This window comes from Rhipicephalus sanguineus, chromosome 5 (genome assembly GCF_013339695.2).
Source record: "Rhipicephalus sanguineus isolate Rsan-2018 chromosome 5, BIME_Rsan_1.4, whole genome shotgun sequence".
NCBI lineage: Eukaryota > Metazoa > Arthropoda > Arachnida > Ixodida > Ixodidae > Rhipicephalus > Rhipicephalus sanguineus.
The window spans coordinates 199,427,667-199,444,465 of NC_051180.1; the positions used below are offsets into that span (position 1 = coordinate 199,427,667).

At 46.4% G+C, this 16,799-nt stretch overlaps 1 protein-coding gene across 5 annotated transcripts in view; it reads right to left on the reverse strand.

Moving 5' to 3' along the window:
* LOC119394569 (amphiphysin) overlaps nucleotides 1-16,799 on the reverse strand; it is a 669,247-nt gene that overhangs the window by 93,510 nt on the left and 558,938 nt on the right. For all 5 annotated transcript variants that reach the window (XM_049415832.1, XM_049415833.1, XM_049415834.1 and 2 more), the window contains one exon: nucleotides 2,308-2,462. In XM_049415832.1, coding sequence (XP_049271789.1) covers nucleotides 2,308-2,462 — 155 coding nt within the window. The remainder of the gene's footprint in view (nucleotides 1-2,307; nucleotides 2,463-16,799) is intronic.

The window sequence follows — 16,799 nt, forward strand, 5'->3', positions numbered from 1 at the left end:
AAAGACATGCATGTACAGACCCACGGCTTTAGGAGCTTCGCCCCTAAAAAAAATAGCGGTCATCCCATACATTCATCGCATATAACACAATCTTAAGAAAGCTGCTCAGAAGGCGGGTGTGGAGGTAATATTTTCCGCTCCGCAGAAATTATCAAGACTGTGCTGACTGACAGAGCCTTGTTCCAGTGCACATCTCGTCTGCGACGTGAACCGTGAAATGCATGCACGCAGAAGGCTTCTTTGAGCTCGCGTGCAACTTTGTCTCGACTCCTACTCAAAACCAAAGTTTCCTTTAGACGAGGAACGCACCCTTCTGTATCAAAGGAAAGGGCGTAAACTGCGTCAGCGAAGCATCAAAAGTGTTATGCAAATGCGAAATCTCCTTTTTAGAATCACTGGGGTAAAGTAACTTCTCGCATTAGGTGGTATACCGACCGCGCATGTCTGGAAGAGGAAAAATATTTTTTATGGGTGGTTCCGTGTGATCTGTTTGCACTTTTTTGTTGCTGTTATCATTTATTCAATTGTTGCTCTTTCATATTCATGTTGCTTTGGCCTTATACACCACGTGTCATTGATCCTGTCTTTTTTTGTTAAAGACACGTCATCACGTATAGTTTTATCACTTTTAAGAACGTCATGTGATTAGTGCTGTCGAAATATGAGCTTATATGTATTCCCGTTTTCTTCGAATAAAATCAGTTGTCAGTAGGCGTTCGTCCATGTCACTTCTTGTGTTCGTCTCTTTTGCGCCTGATTCCTTTCGTTAAACATGCACCAACTAGCCCAGCAAAAAGTTCTACTTGAATATCTTCGTCTTGCATTGCGGTTAGGTCGCTGCGCCGGCTTGCTTTGCTGCTGTTGGCTTGTTCAGATTTTCTAACGGCAAAGTTTTGTCTTCAAGGCTTTGTCTGGCCAGTGGGTCTTCATTACATGGTCCACATGTATGCTGCAACATTGTTGGCTGCGGCACATGGTCTCCAGCAAGGCCCTTTCCGTACGGACGATGCTCGTGAAGGTGCCCAGCAATACAGCATGGCCTCTCGATTCTCAAACCGGGTCATGGCAGAGCCTTCAAACAAGAAGAAATAGATGTGTCACTGCAGTCCCACCTGTTGAACGTGGCAACCTGATCATATAGTCGCCTATCCAAGAACGACGCAGGGTCCATTCGTTAAACAAGATTTTGGAGCGAACCTGAGCTCCGAAACCGACTGAATTGAAATATAAGCAGTGAAGAAGCAGTCGACAGGGCGACGCACACAGGCGAGCGTCGGCGGGAAAAGAATGTTGCGGCGTTTTTCCTGCGGGCTTTCATGCCTCGGTGCTATTCTTTCCGGGAGCATAGAACACTGCTCTAGCAACGAAAGGGTGAAGCACTCTCTCCATCAAGTCAGATAGCCTGTGCGGCTACAAAAACGAGAGATGGAAACACGCACTTTGCTTCAAACATAGATCAGGCAAACGAGCGCTGCCAGATGCTGGCAACTGGACACATAAAAATACGAAAAAAAAAACCAAAATGCATTGGTCGCGGCAATATACTTCCAACCAACTTTCCGGATCTTCACACGATGATCCACGGAAAGTTAGTGGCTGCCTTGGTTGTTATAGCGGCATCGATATGGGCGCGGTGGGGGTCTGTCGTTGCTGATGCTGTGGTGGTCGTGACTGGGTCTTCCTGGTCGTCCATGAAACACGTGGGTTTTTGCACATGCCTGATCAAACCTTCCAGTGTTATCACTGGCACTATCCTTAATTCCAGAATAAACTCAGTTGCTTGCGTCATGCACGCAATCTGATCAGAACTTTCTAAAAGGAATTGGGTGCAGGTGCATATACCTGCACTGTGTTGTAGTTTTTGTGAGTGAAGCCTGATCACATAAGTTCAAAGAATTAGGCGTGCGTGACAATCTATATATATATATATATATGTAAAACAAACATCAGTTGCTCAGTATTGCAAGTGCTGATAGACCACGAGGCATCACGAATGCTTCCCATGACACTACAAGAACACATCCATAGATGAACAAGTTTGCCTTGCAGACTGCTCTAAGCTGTACATGCAACAAAACGCGCACACGATGAATCAAACACTGACCTGCATCTGCCCCCATTAGGTGCTGCAGTAGGTCTTCTACAATATGTTCAGTGGTAGCACGCATGCAAGGCCAGCTTGAAAGAATAGGACTGCACCGACCTGCTCAGGATGACACTACGAATGGTGGTTGACTTGCAGCACATGCACGCTTGTCGTGGGGCCATGCGTCACTTGTGCGCGTGAAAACAGGCAGGAGTACTCACCGCTCCGCACAGGGGACACCATGAGGGGGGGAGGGTTGCTGACCTGGCCGTTTGTTTCGGTAACCTTGATGGAAATGTCGCTCGGACGATTGCTCTTACCCTTCTTGAACTCGATCTCTTCGTAGGGCCGCGTGTCCGCCTCCTTGGAGACCGAACTAGAAGAGAAAGGGGGCGAAAAACAGGGGCTGCTGCAGGATGAGGCAGGGAGATCGGTTAGTCTCTACTCGCACCACAGCTGCTGCTAGCCCTCAGACCACCTGGGGATATGCCAAAATATTTCATAGTGGAATCCCCTCTCCCACAATTACATAAAGGTTGCCATATAACCGAGCAAGCTATAACTTGCAGCACAATTCACAAAAAGTCATCAATGAAGAAAGACACAGAACTTCTCTCAACAAATCCTTTGCGCAACTTGGATAATAGAAAATGTTGTGCTTGACACTGCAAACGTGTGCTTTGTAGATGTGCTGCTTACAAAAGGGAACCAAGACGCATCTGTTGAGAAGCCCCGGTTATGGCCAAAGAACACCAGTCACATGTTGCCAATGGTAAGTGAGGTGTGGATGCAACATGGCTGTGTGGATGCAACATAGCATGCATGCATTTATAAAAGCGTGAAAATTACGAGTGATGTTTGCCACGTACATAGAAGAGGTATGATTCAGTGTGATCATTACCTAAAAAGAAATGTTAGTCCTCGCAGTTTGCAAGCACAGCAATGCCTCCTCATGGCCCTTGAAGGCAACGGCTGGGAAGCACACGCAATAACTGACACTATTGCAGCTGCAGCCTTTGATGAGACAATTTGGCATAAAATGAAAATCTACTTAAATCAATTTAAAAAAATGGAACCTACTCCATCTCAAAAAGCTACTTTCTGCCAAGAAACATTGCCGGTTGCAGTGGAAAATGCATTGTGCTTTTTCCTTTAGGCGCCTAGTTTGTGCCACTTCAGCAGGACGTGCAGTACGGTTAATGCCAGGGCATCCACCGATTCGAAGGTCACCTCAGGTCAACAGAATGTGTGCCAATGTGTGACCGCTTCTAAGATTACAGAAAATAACTTCATTACAACACCCCTTAGTCCTACACATTAACATTATACGCATATTAACAGAAGCTTTGTCATTCAGTTCATGACAGCACACTAATATGATCTTACGAAGTTTGAGACAGGCCCATTGATAAGAGCGACCAGCTCCGAAAAAATTCATTGGCTATATCAATTTAATCAGCACTTGTCCCGTCAACATCCTCTTTCCGATAGTTACCTTAACATGTGACGTGTCCTTACCAACCTGCTCCCATGCTGCACTCTCTAAAGCCTGTTTCAGGAGCCGTGCATTTATGAAAAACATTTATGTGCAATAAAACCAACTGTTAGTAGTTACAATCACTTTTGCAAGAAATTTGTTCTTTCTTTCAGTGAGATGACCGCTTTTGTTTTGCTTCAAGAAAAATCAGCAAGACCCTCTTTTGACGAACTGAGATTCCAAGCAAGATTTGTCGAGCAGCCTCATTTTTTTTTTACCGATCTAGGTTGCTTGTCAGATAAGCAAGCAGGGCGAAGTGCACGCCACGCTACCACCTCCATGGCTGCTTGGGTTTGTCACTTGCGTGCAACAAATTAGGCACTGCTGCCGAATACGGAACTATGTTGCATACAGTGCCCCCCACACTATGCAGTCATCGTCACTTATAGACTATTTTGTGTCACTGCTGGACAAAAGCCTCTCCCAATAATCCTCAATTTAGCCCCCATCTTGTGCCAGATGATTCCACTGCATCTAACCGTCTCCCATCCCTTGGTATCCATTCTGTCACTCCAAGTGACCATCGGTCCTTAACATTACGTGACCTCCCAGGTCCACTTCTTCATGCCAGCTAGCCCCTTTGGTTCTCGCTCCATATCTTCATATTGCACCCACCAATGTCCATTCCATCGCAAGGTGCAGAGACACTTGTGGAGTTTCGTTGTTATCCTCCAAGTTTGTACTCGCAGTATGCAATGGCTGTACCGCTTCCTGCTTGACGAACAGTGGTAATGTGTGTCATTATTTGGGAATGCCTGCGGTAAGTGCTCCAGCCCTTCCTTAACATTCTTTGGTGGATTTTCTTCTTGCAAGTAGGCTCCCCTGTACAGACTCAAAAGATTGGTGGCCGATCTCTATATCTGCCTTGCACACATGTATTCATATCGAGCACTACTTTATTTTTTTTAATCATTTTGTGTCATTCCCCATCATCATTTCTGAAGAGCATTGATGTCGTCTGCAAGCCGTAAGCTACCGAGCTATTCTACGTCTTTATTCCAATTTCTTCTGAATCCAGTCATTTCAATACTTCTAAACATTTCTCCGGGAGAAGGCGTGGAATCTTTGTAAATGCTGACTCGAGTATTCAGATATGCTTCACGGATGACGCTACGGCCCTAACTCTGCTGGTCGTCATTGGTCTCAGAGAGCTTGCTTACTTCGTGCCTCAGTGCTTCACGTTCAATTGCCGATCCAGAAATGTGCCTAGCTACGACTTCGTTCTCCTCTACGTTGTCATTTTCTTCTCTTTCTTTGAATTTTTTATTTGCCCCAGCTGCCACACCCTCCTGTGTTCCTCAGCCCAAGTTTTGCCCGGACCTAACCCTTCGGCCTGTTGAAATCGCCTAGGCAAGGTTGGTGTCCCGCCAGGTTCCGGAAGAGGAAAAATATAGCTGCATCGATGGGTGCATGCAACTCTTGCCTCGGTCACAAGGTAAAACCAAAACGGAACCTTGATACAGCAATTGACTTTTCTTGCAACCAATGGCCCTTTTTTCTGACAAGGAACGATCCTTTGTAGTGATGCCTGCTGGAATGTCCAGTAAAAAAGCTTGCGCTGCTGTGCATAAAAACTTTCGTGACGTGTCAGACAAATCCATCGGAGGCAAGGAAGCAAGTTCTAGGGCTCCTACTTTGGTTGAATTTGGGGAAAGTGTGCAGCGAAGTGTAAAAGCCGAAGCACTTAAACAATGGCAACGTTTCTCCCAGTGAGAACACACAAGCCGGGATTTTCTTCTCGTGCTATCGTGTCTGAGAGACGCACATTGTTGGCTGCGGTGTCTACGTGCTTACAGGTGCACCGGAGTGCTCTGCACATGGAAGATTCGTTCGGTATTCCGAACTCGTCGACCATCGTCACATTCTTCAGGGAAGGTGGACCCTTCCGGTTTTAGTATCGACGCTGAGCGCTTGCACTGCCACATGATGAACTTATGACTTTTGCTAAAGAGTGCATCTAAAGCAACCATGAAACAAAGTTCGGAGAGTTTTCTGGAGCTACTGTTCTTTACACCATGTGGGCTGGGAACGTACGACTTACGTCCAGAGATCGGAGGCCCGTATTGGCTCCCGTACTGAGCATAATTTTCTTGGCCAAGTGAACAAAGCTGTCGAAACTGCCCTTCGATAAAGTGTAGACGACTGCCTGCTGTTGGTTAGTACAGCAAGCTTTGATAGGAGTGTGCTTGCTAACAATGGGCTACGTTTACGTGCCACAGAAAGGGCGTTTTCTGGATGTTCTTTGAACCAAAACATGCGTGCTGGATGTTTTCCCCTAGGACCGAAAAGCCACTTCTTGATTATAGCTCAGTACACTCCCGGCTGATGAGGAGTGGCATCGCGTTAGCTTGCTTAACCCTCTGTGCGACAGTGGGACACATACGTCCCACTTTTCCGTCTGCAGGAAAAATGTTTTCCCACACCACCCGTTGCAACCAGTGCAACGCTAAGTCACTCATATCTTACCTAAGCCTTCGTAATCCCGAGGAAAATTCTTTTACCACGCTTTCAAAGGGCGGATTTAGTGTTAAAATGGCGCTGAATTTCGACAAAATTTTTTACGATAAGTTCTGAATTTTCCTCTTCTTCAGATGGAAAGAACCGGCCAATCTAAATGTCGGATAATTTCCTCTTTTTTTTGGTTCTTCAGAGAGGCGATTTTAGCTTCCAGTCATCGCGTGTTTTTGCGAATTTGCGCAATAACTTGACCGATGAATGCATCGAAACACAATCCCTTGCGACATTACCACGCTCATCCCTCAGCGTGATTGCGGATATTCGTGCATGGAAAGATTTTTCTTGATATCATATAACTCTTGAAAAGTAGGCAAATATTGAGAGACAATAACCGTACTCGAAAATTTAGACAGCCAAAGCAAGGACAGGCAAATGGACACAAAAATGGTCGGTGCATGCGGTGAAGAAAGCAGGAAGACCACAGCGCTACGAAGGCTCACAACAGGCGCAGGTGCAGGTGGTGTTCTACTGCTGGAATTGAGGTCCGCACAACTTTCCTTAGCACAACTTGAGAAATGATACCCTGTGCCACTTGCTTCGGCCATTTATATTCCAAATACCCGTTGATGAAATCGCGAGGTGGTGCCTTCATGAGACAGTGGGACAATGTTTTTCCACTTTTTGAAAGCACTCTCATGAGTCATTGGGACATATATGTCCCACTTTTTTCAGTAAACTACTCGCTTGATTTCGATGAAACTTGTTTTATACTATTTCTTTGTGGTTTAATCAATATACCACAGCCGGTTTTTACATCATCATGTCAAAAATATAGGCAAACCTACAAACGGTTAAGATCTGCTTTGGACAGGTCATGTCCACACCTAATGGGCACTAGTTTTTCTGCGCAGGTGAAAAGACTAAAAGAGGCTTTATTTTCTGATAATGCCATTGCAGCCACTTGCGAAAAAAGTAAAAAAAAAGGTCCATTATACAACGACCCCGTATACTTCCATCGAAGGGTATTTAACTGAAAGGAAAAAAGAGTATCAAAAAACCCTGTATGTCCACTGGCTTTCGCACGACATTAGAGTGGCTACGAGGTGCAGAGTTAGCGTCGTGTTCTCTGCGGAAAAGAAGGTAGGCCAATTTGCTTTGCGGTTAGTAAGCAAATAGACAAGCCTGGATATGCGATAACAGAGGCTGTAACATCAAGCACGCCAAACAATTTGTTCCTTGCGCACATGGTGTTATTTATCGACTACTCTTGTTATGCGGGAAGGTTTACATTGGGCAAACTAGAAGGTGCCCTAACTTGCGTTTTCAGGAGCACAACTGTTTGGTTTGGCAGGCCGTTTACGCATCTGGCGTTGCACTGCAAGGAAGGTTGTTGCAAAGCCTCTTTTCGAGCAAACAACGGTAATCTACACGCACAATGGCACTACGCAGAGGGAGATACTCCAGGCCATCCGTATCGGGTAGGAGGGGCCTTGGTGCATAAGTCATCCTTCGCTAATTTGCAGGAAGCCGAGGTGGCCTTTCTCGAACGACACGTGAAACGATTGTGCTAAGCTTTGATGTGCTTTTTATCTTTCTATGTCGACTCGTTTGGTTTATCGGGATTGACTGCGTTATAAATGTGTTTTTCCTGAATAAAAGGCACCAGTTGCTAGTAGCGCATCGTCCTGTGTCCTGTTCTTGCGTGCTGTTTTAGTAGTGCCCTCTCACATCACGAATGCAAACCAACTCGCCCAACTCTTTATTGTGCTGTATCAACATTGTCCTCGCAGGACGCCCTGCAGATGATACAGTCCCTCTAAGGCTTTGATTTTACAAGGAACCTTCTGGTGCGCCATGTGGAGCAGCTGAATGCCATGAAGAAGAATGTCGGCAAGCAACGCTGACGGGGTTTTCTCGTGCAAGCCAGCGATTGCGATCTCACCCCAGCGCTTCGGGATTTTTCAAGCTGATAGGCTGCCGCCATAGCCAGGTGCACAAGGGGGCCAGAGGGAGTGATGCTCCCCCACCCATCTCCAAGCTATCTAAGTCTGCCCCATACTTTTGCCCAGCCAGACGTGTCATGCTATTGCTTAACCCTTTGCGGTCCGAAATCTTTACCCACCTTCCGTCCCTTTCAGTGTGAAACTAAAGAAAACAAAACTCAAATAAAACAAGTTTACTTACTCATGTAGTGATGACGCATAATGCGATGAGAAAACGCGCACCTGAATCTAGAGCACTGCACGGGCCCGCTTTGTGATGCCCGAGCCCAGCCCAGGCCCGTGGTTCCAGCCCGAGCCCGGCCCGGGCCCGCTAGAGGATATTAATTGTTGATTATGATTATTAATGATGCCTTGCGCTTTGTAGCGGACGATCGGACGGAAAATCCGGTGTGTACATGCATCGAAATGTTTCTTTGCCCGCGGTGGTAGCTCAGCGGTTAAGTCGTTTCGCTGTTAAGTGCGATTCCCGCGGCCACGGCGTCCGCATTTTGATCGGGGCGAAATGCAAGAACACCCGTGTACTTATCTTTTAGGCGCACTTTAAAGGACTCCAGGTGGTCGAAATTAATCTGGTCCCCACTACGGCGCGCCTCGTAATCATATCGCGATTTTGGCACGTAATACCAAGGAACATAAATGAAACATTGCCTATATGGCACATGGCAAGTCATCACAATAACAGTATAGTGAAAATAAAACATAGCAACAAAATTTAACAGATGTGTACAACTAACATAAAAAAGCGGATAGAAGTAAACCCGGGACATTGTCTTTAATGCTCTTTTCTACACTCGCATTGGAAACATTATTTACACAATTTTTTAAAAGAGGAAAAACAAAAGGTTAACGTTATACATGGTCAAAAGCCACCAAAAGCAGATGAAATATAAATATATTCGTTCATATTCTAACGTTGTCACGGAAACGTAATCGTCATGTAGAATATAATTATATAATCAAGCTAAGTGGCGCAGAATGCCTTAGACCATGCAATGCATAACGTTCGCGTGTGCTGAAAGGCCCAACATAGGCCTTTTAATGAGCGGGCCAGAGTCCGGCCCGGCCCGCAGCCTCAAGCCCGGGCACGGCCCAGGGCCGCACATTCAAGCCCGAGCCCAGCCCGGGCCCGCCGGAAAACGCTTCGAACGGCCCGGCCCGGACCGCGGGCCGGGCCCGTGCAGAGCCCTCAATCAGCCATGAAACAACTTGTTGAGCAGTGCCCGACCGCGGACCGCAAAGGGTTTAAGTGCAAGGTTACGGCCATGCATGTTTTTGGTGACCATGGCAGCCTGTTGTTTGCGTTCCAAGAAGTGTTCAACTTGCCACCTTTACTCCCGGTGTCAGCAAACGCACACTGTTTGAGAAGCACGTCATCACTACCATTTTTGCATCCATTGCGAAGCTTGTCTTTTCGACTTGATGAATGAGGAGGGGGCACATGGCTTTCCCTAATCGACGAGAACATTGTGTCAGCCTATGGCTGCCATGGTAACCTCCTGGCTTTGAACGTACTCATGTTTGTCTACATTCTTCTGTTTCGCCCTTACTACCGATGCGCGTTGGCGTATCTCATATCACAGTTTTCTCAAAACAGCCTGCCATCTCATTATTTCGCTTGTTTTCGAGCAACACATCTATAACGATCATCAGTTATAACAATGGAATTTCCGTGGCACTTGAATATTGCTATAAGCGGGTTCGACTGTATCTAACGGAAAGGGAACGAGGCTGGCTTGAAGTGAGCCGCCATTCATTGCTAGCAGGTGAATTCAGACTTGGCGCTGGGTGCCTTAGGGCACGGCCATGCTGTTAGTCTACTACTCCGCTGTGGCGTGTTTGTTTAGGGCTTCATCATAAAGTTCAAAAGTCCAGCCCTCCACGCAGCAACCAATCATGATCACACTACTTTTCCCTCACTCCTCAATTTATTTGTCATAAATGGATGCCCATGAAGGTTACAAGTCTGCATTGTCGAGGAATAAGGGTATTTTAAACTTTCTGCGAAGAAGGAAGGTTACGAAAGTTTCAGTAGAAGGAAAGAAAAAATGGCCGTTATCGTATAGGACTGATGCAGTGCCACGTACAAAGCCTGAGGTGTGGTGGAGAGCATCTTTCCGGTGGGGGCTCCGGCCTCCGCAATCGCCTGCCATGAGTTGGATGATTTTGGAGCTGTGGCTTTTTCGAGCCTAAGACAAGTAACTCGGTTGCAGTTGTGAAAGAGGTAATTTCCATTAGGCTACATGCAGTAATTTCATCCATGCTCCGTGTGCATTTTTGAGCTTGCATGTTTGTGGACAGGCATTCTTCGAGAGAGGCTACGAACCAATGGTCACAGTCCATATCCACTCTCGCTTGTGGAAAGTGGTGCAACAGCCATCCAAATGAGCAGTTTAGGTGGGCAAGAGTTTTGGAGCAATGCAAGCAAAGAATACTCAACCACCTTTCATCAGACCCTTTTGAACATTTTGGGCATGCACTTCGAGATGTCAGGTGCCATGTAGGGAGCATTTAAATGCAAAATTGCCGCACTATTAAGGGGCATTACAAGGGACAGTGCTGAAGAGAAGTGCCAAAGCTAGCTTTAGAGCAAGCACGGGCATTTTTACCACGTTGCCTTGACAAGGACATCGTGCAAGAACATCAGAGGGCCTGCATAACGGTGAGACCTACCACGGTTGCTGCTCCCGTGCCAAATCTTAGAGCTTCTACCGCTCCCCAATAAACTGAGGAATCAAACCTGTCACATTTCTGTTGCTGAACTCAGCAGCCCAATGCACTAAAAATTAGGACACCACTGCACGCATACGCGCCAGTACCAGCTATGCTTGCTTACTCCACGGCTCTTGATCTAGGAGCTAATGCAGCACAGTACTGCATCACACCACTTAGTTAAACATGTGGGACTGACTGCACTAATTTACCCACAGCAGTCGGAGGTCTGCAGAGAGCATGTGATGGCATGCTGAAATGGGCGAGGGGGCTTTGCATCCTGCTCTGGCCAATGGTCTGCTACCCGGCACACAAGGCCGCCCTCCTCCTGGAATGCCTACATTACGTTCAAAGATGCAGCCCGCTTCACTAATGTGGGACCTGAACTGCAGCAGTGGGCAACAAGATCTCAAGTACGGGTATGAACGACGCAGTCACGCTCCCAAGTTCACCTAAAGACAGCGAACAACTAATGCAACTATTACAAAGCCAAATGCAAGAGACGCAGGCTAATATGGTATAAATGTCTAAGAACTTTAGTAAGATGCTAGCCGATTTGAAAGACCAAGTGTCCGCTGAGATGCGAAACTTAAAGAAGTTCGTAAGCGACGAGCTCACTATGCAGAGACAATACGTCAATGATTCCATGGCAGGTATGCATAGGGCAACAAACAAACGCCCTAGCACGACACCAATGAGTGGTCAACCTATAAGGCCGGCCGCGGCGACACGGAGGAGACTGGACAACATGGCCAAAAATAATTCCTAAAGCACCGAATGTTTAGAGGTCTGGCAGTGGAATTGTCGCACGTTTCACAAAAGAGCGCCAGCACTACTGAATTGCATAAATTCGGCACCAATTTATTTATTTATTTATTTATTCAATACTGTGGGCCTTTCTAGGCCTATACAGGAGAGGGCATACAAAATAAAGTGGACTTCATATCAGGAAAAAAAATAAATAAAAAGGGAAAATCCGTAGTACAAGGTAACCATAACAGCGACAACACCAAAGAAAAAGTAATAGATGAACCATGCATATAAGTATTTCAAGGTTGTAAAAAAAAAAACGAAAAAAAAACCGCATACATGTTCAAGATAAATAAGAACATAGCAATAACAAGGTTATGCCCTAGGAACAAGTAACATGAAATACATACATGTGAGAACTGTTAACACGTGTAATAATGTGCAAGTACATGCGCGATACAGTGTTTTTGCCTTTATTTGCGCACCGATATCAGTCAATTTATTCCAATGCCTCTAAATGAGATTCCAGCAGCGACAAAAATGAATCAAGTGATTGAGCACTGACGACGTCATTCGGCAGGTCATTCCGCAACTCTATAGCTGCGGGAAAAAAAGAATACTTAAACGTGTGACAACGTGACAAGAATGGGCGTATGCATTTCTCGTTGTTAGTTCTTCTGGAGTGACGGTTCGGAGCTTTTAGGTACGTGTCCTTGTTTATATTTACTGATCAAATCAGACGTGATATACCTGCAGGAGATCGGACCCAAGCCGGTCAAACTGCAGGGATATTACGCGTTGTTAAATCCAGACTTCCCGCGAGTGGCAACGCTGGTAAGCAAATCAATCACGGCCAAGGCCGATTATCTCGAGGGAATGCCGATGAATCACCAAATAATCAGCCTCCTACCGCAAAAACGAGGAAAGGTAAAAACAGTAATAGTGAACATATACAGTCCACCTAAAGACAAAGGCGAAAATTTTAAGCATCTTCTACCAAAGGCCGTCACGCTTGCGGGTTCCAAGGATCGGCTGGTGGCTCTGGGAGATTTTAATGCACCCAACACTGCTTGGGGCTACGGACGTGACTCACCAAAGGGTCTCGAGACAACGACCTAGGCCTAAATTTAATCACGCTCCCCACGGCACCAACCAGACTGGGAAATAGCGTCAGCAGGGACACATATCCCGATCTGACTTTTACACACAATATCAAGGACGCCACATGGACAAACATGGAGGAAAACCTCGGCAGTGATCATTGTAATCCTCAGCACCTCTTTATCTACACCACGGCTGCACAGGGTCATAGGAGAAACGGTGTTGACGAACTGAGAAACGTTCCGAAAACACGACCCACCCGATCATATGCCCGAGTGTATCAAGGATTGGACTGAGTTTATACGTGAGGCGCACGAGAAAAACTCTAAGCGAATAGCGCGGACGGCCGAAATGCCGACAGTAGATGGACACCTTTTACACCTTTGGGAAAGTAGGCTACTGAAAAGGTGGAAGAGACAACGACTAAAGCGGCGCCTTCTCAGACGAATAGCAAGAGGAGGCAAATGAATGTGCCAATAAATTAGCAGCAGAAGGCTGGGTCCAGTTTTGCAGCTCTTTAGCGGACACCCTGAGCACTGCGAGAACATGGGCAATCCTCAGGAACACGCTAGAACCTGACAAGTCTAGGTCTACGATGCAAATATTAATACAGAGAATCGCGGATGACTTTGCTGGCTCTAATGAGGAGCTCATGCGGGCACTAAAAGATAGGTACATCGGAAACACCCAAACAACCGGCAGTGCAATCCAGTACACCGGAAGCCCAAACATGAAATTAGACGCCCATATAACAACGAATGAAGTATTCGCAGCAGCTCAGGCAGCTAAGCGAAACTTAGCCCCAGCAGCAGACCGGATAACCAACGCAATGATCAGGAATATGAGCGAGAGCGTAACAGAAGGTCTCACTAACCATTTCAATGAACATTACTGGAACAAAGGGATACTTCCCGATGAGTGGAAAGAAGCAAATATAATTACTATAACCCGGCAAAAAGCCTACCCTAGATGCATCGAGACCGATGTCGCTAACATCGTGCACGGGGAAGCTCTTTGAACGGGTAGTACAAACAAGGTTACAAAATTACATTGAAGAAGATAACCTCTTCACTGCTACAATGCTGGGTTTCCGTTGCGGTCTGTCTACGCAGGACGCCTTCCTCCTCCTACAGGAAGAAGTGCTAAAGGGAATTCCTAAAGGCAGTGAACACCTAATCCTAGCACTAGATTTAAAAGGAGCTTTCGACAACATCTCTCACGACGCCATCCTCTCTGAACTGAATGAAATTGGACGCGGCGAAAGAACATGTAACTATATAAAGGCCTTCCTCACCGGAAGGAAGGCTACGATAAGCATTGGCCAAGTCAAATACCAAACACTTCAGATGCCCAACAAGGGCACTCCCCAAGGGGCGATCATTTCCCCCTTGCTGTTTAATATTGCGATGCGAAGACTTGCCCGTGCTCGGGAGGAAGTCCCGCGACTGAGGTACACCTTATACGCGGACGACATTACTCTGGGCCACGCGAGGATCTTTGGCAGTGGAAGAGGAAGCTCTACAGGAAGCCGCCAAAGCTGTAGAAAAATTTGCCAGTGCCAGTGGACTTAACTGCGCCACGGAGAAATCGGAAATAATCCGAATACACGGCAAACGATATAAAAGCAATGGGAACGTAGAAATTCAAGTGGAAGGGAACAACATTAGGGAGGTTAACATAGCAAGAATCCTGGGATTCTGGATTCGAAGCAATGGTAGAGCAAGCCACACCATCACTACATTGAAAACCACAACAAAACAGATTGCAAGGATGATTCAAAGGATTACATTTCACCGGCAAGGCACGAAGGAAAAAGCCACGTTACGACTGGTACAGGCGCTAGTAATGAACAGGATAACATACGGCTTGCCTTTCCACATGCTAAACAAAAGCGAAGAAGAGCAGGTCGACTCCATAATCCGAAGTCCTTATAAAGCGGCCTTGGGACTACCTGTAAATACGCCAACCAGTAAATTACTTGAGCTCGGCGTGCACAATACGTACGCCGAGCTATAGGCGGCAGTTCTCATCTCCAGTGATGGAGCAGAAAAAATGCCAGTTTGGAGCAGCTATTGGTCTTTTTGGAGCATATGGCAAAATATTCCAAACGACTCCTGAAGTTTAAAATATCATTTAAACATCTCATAAATATTATTATTTGTTATTAAACATATTGCACATACAATAATCACTGCAAGTTGCCAGAAACATAATTAAGCAGTTGGATGGCCACTGAACACTAAGCAAGATGAGCTACATATATTTAATATACCAGTACTTTAGAAATAAAATAAAAGTGATGAAGCTGTGCACCAAATTTCAAAAGTAGCCACAATCGCATGTAACTATCGCCAAAGCAGCAGTTTATAATTGGTACGAGATCAAAACATTATGTTATTTTCATATTTCACCAAAATAGCCAGCACTGAAAATTAAAAAAAAAGAAACAGCTAAATGAGCTATACACTTTAAAATGCCAGTTCTTGCGGCACAAATGATGTCAAAGCTAATAAAAGTGGTAAATGTAATCAGTCACACATCAAAGTCATCACAGCAGAGGTTAGTAATCAGTGTGATGTCCAACTAATCTCACATACATTTTCCCAAAATAGTCTGCTTGTCAGATATACGTATATAGTGCCAGTACTTGTGGCGTTGTCAATATGCTACTATGCAGCTAGTATGCAAGCTGCATACTAGCATATTAGGGTGATAGTATACAGCTTGTTTTTGGTTTTTTTTTTTTGGCTCGCCGGTGGTCACACGGCTAAAGTTCATTGTTTTCAGTTTCCCAATGCCATTTCGGAGCAGGTGTCATGAGTAAAGCCTGTTTCACATGCGAGCGACCGAGCGGCGGGGCCCGCAGCGATCGAGCGGCAGCAGGACGCTCGGACGCGGCTTCGTTTCACATGCACCGCTTTTGCGCGGCGCGCGCCTCTGCGATGCGCAGTGATGGTTGTGGGAAGCGCCCGTTATCCGCGGGTTTCCTTTCTCCGGGCTCGCTTGTTTTGGTGCGCTCGGGTTGCAAGTTTCACGAGCCTTCTACTTCGGTGATCGATTTTTCACGCGCCTAAACCTTGAATGATGAAAAATGTGCAGTGTATCAGAGTGCAATTAAACAACTTCAGTAGTCACGTTTATTTCTGTTCCAGCTTTCTTTTTTTACCACGCAAGTCATGTTGCACGCCCATACACTTGGCCATGGAAAAGCAAAAGAAATAATTTGTTTTTGGAGTTTTAAGCTTTCACAGGGCTTTCGGTGGCTTTTTCTCTCGAATGCCGCAAGGCGTTGGTGCGCCGTATGGGCCGGCAACCGGATGCAAGCGGCCCAGTCAACGACATTGTGGGTTTGCGAAGGAGCTCGTCTCTTTTTTTTTTTTTTTTGCCTATTGACATTCTGCAGTAAAGAGGCGGCGGCATTTGTCGTCTTCGGGGTACGTGACCACTAAAAAAAAGAAAAAAAAAGCAGTAAACTATTCGAACGTGCTGCACCAGAGTAGTAAAAAAAAAACTAAAACATCTGCTGCGAACAAGTGCGGAGTGTCGTAGGTTCCCCCTGTCCGGACCTATGTTGGTGTCACGATTAGACAAAAATACAAAAGAACAAAATGGCACGTGCAAACGATTTGTCTGCTTTGATGGAAGCGCAGTAAAGAACAACAAAAGGAAAAGAACGGCGTTTTCTACACTGCCAGCTCGTTACAGCAAATGTCGTCTGCTAGGAAACCGAGTCGGAGCGAGTTCCTCCCGGCGCGCGCGGCTGCTCTCGTCTCCATCCCTACAGTCACGTGCCCCCCACGTCACTGCTCCTCCATTGGTTGACCTTGGGCAGACGCTCTAGACGCGCTGCCGCGAGCGAATTTTTCCAAATGGAGCGAACAAGATCGCGCGTCCACTGGTCGCTCTAAAAAACCTGTTTTTGGGCTTCCGCGACGGCAGCCGCTCCGCTCTTGGAGCAAAATCGCTGCATGTGAAACAGGCTTAAGGAGAGGACGTATGGACGACGAAGACGACGAAGTAGGAGGAGAAGCACGCAGAACAGGCACGAGCGCGTGCAGGGTAGCACACGGCGCGATGCGCGTGACTCGAGCCGTAAACGAAGGCAGCAGTTCGATGAGCTGGCATTGTTTGCGTGGCTACTGAAGAAGGTCGCATT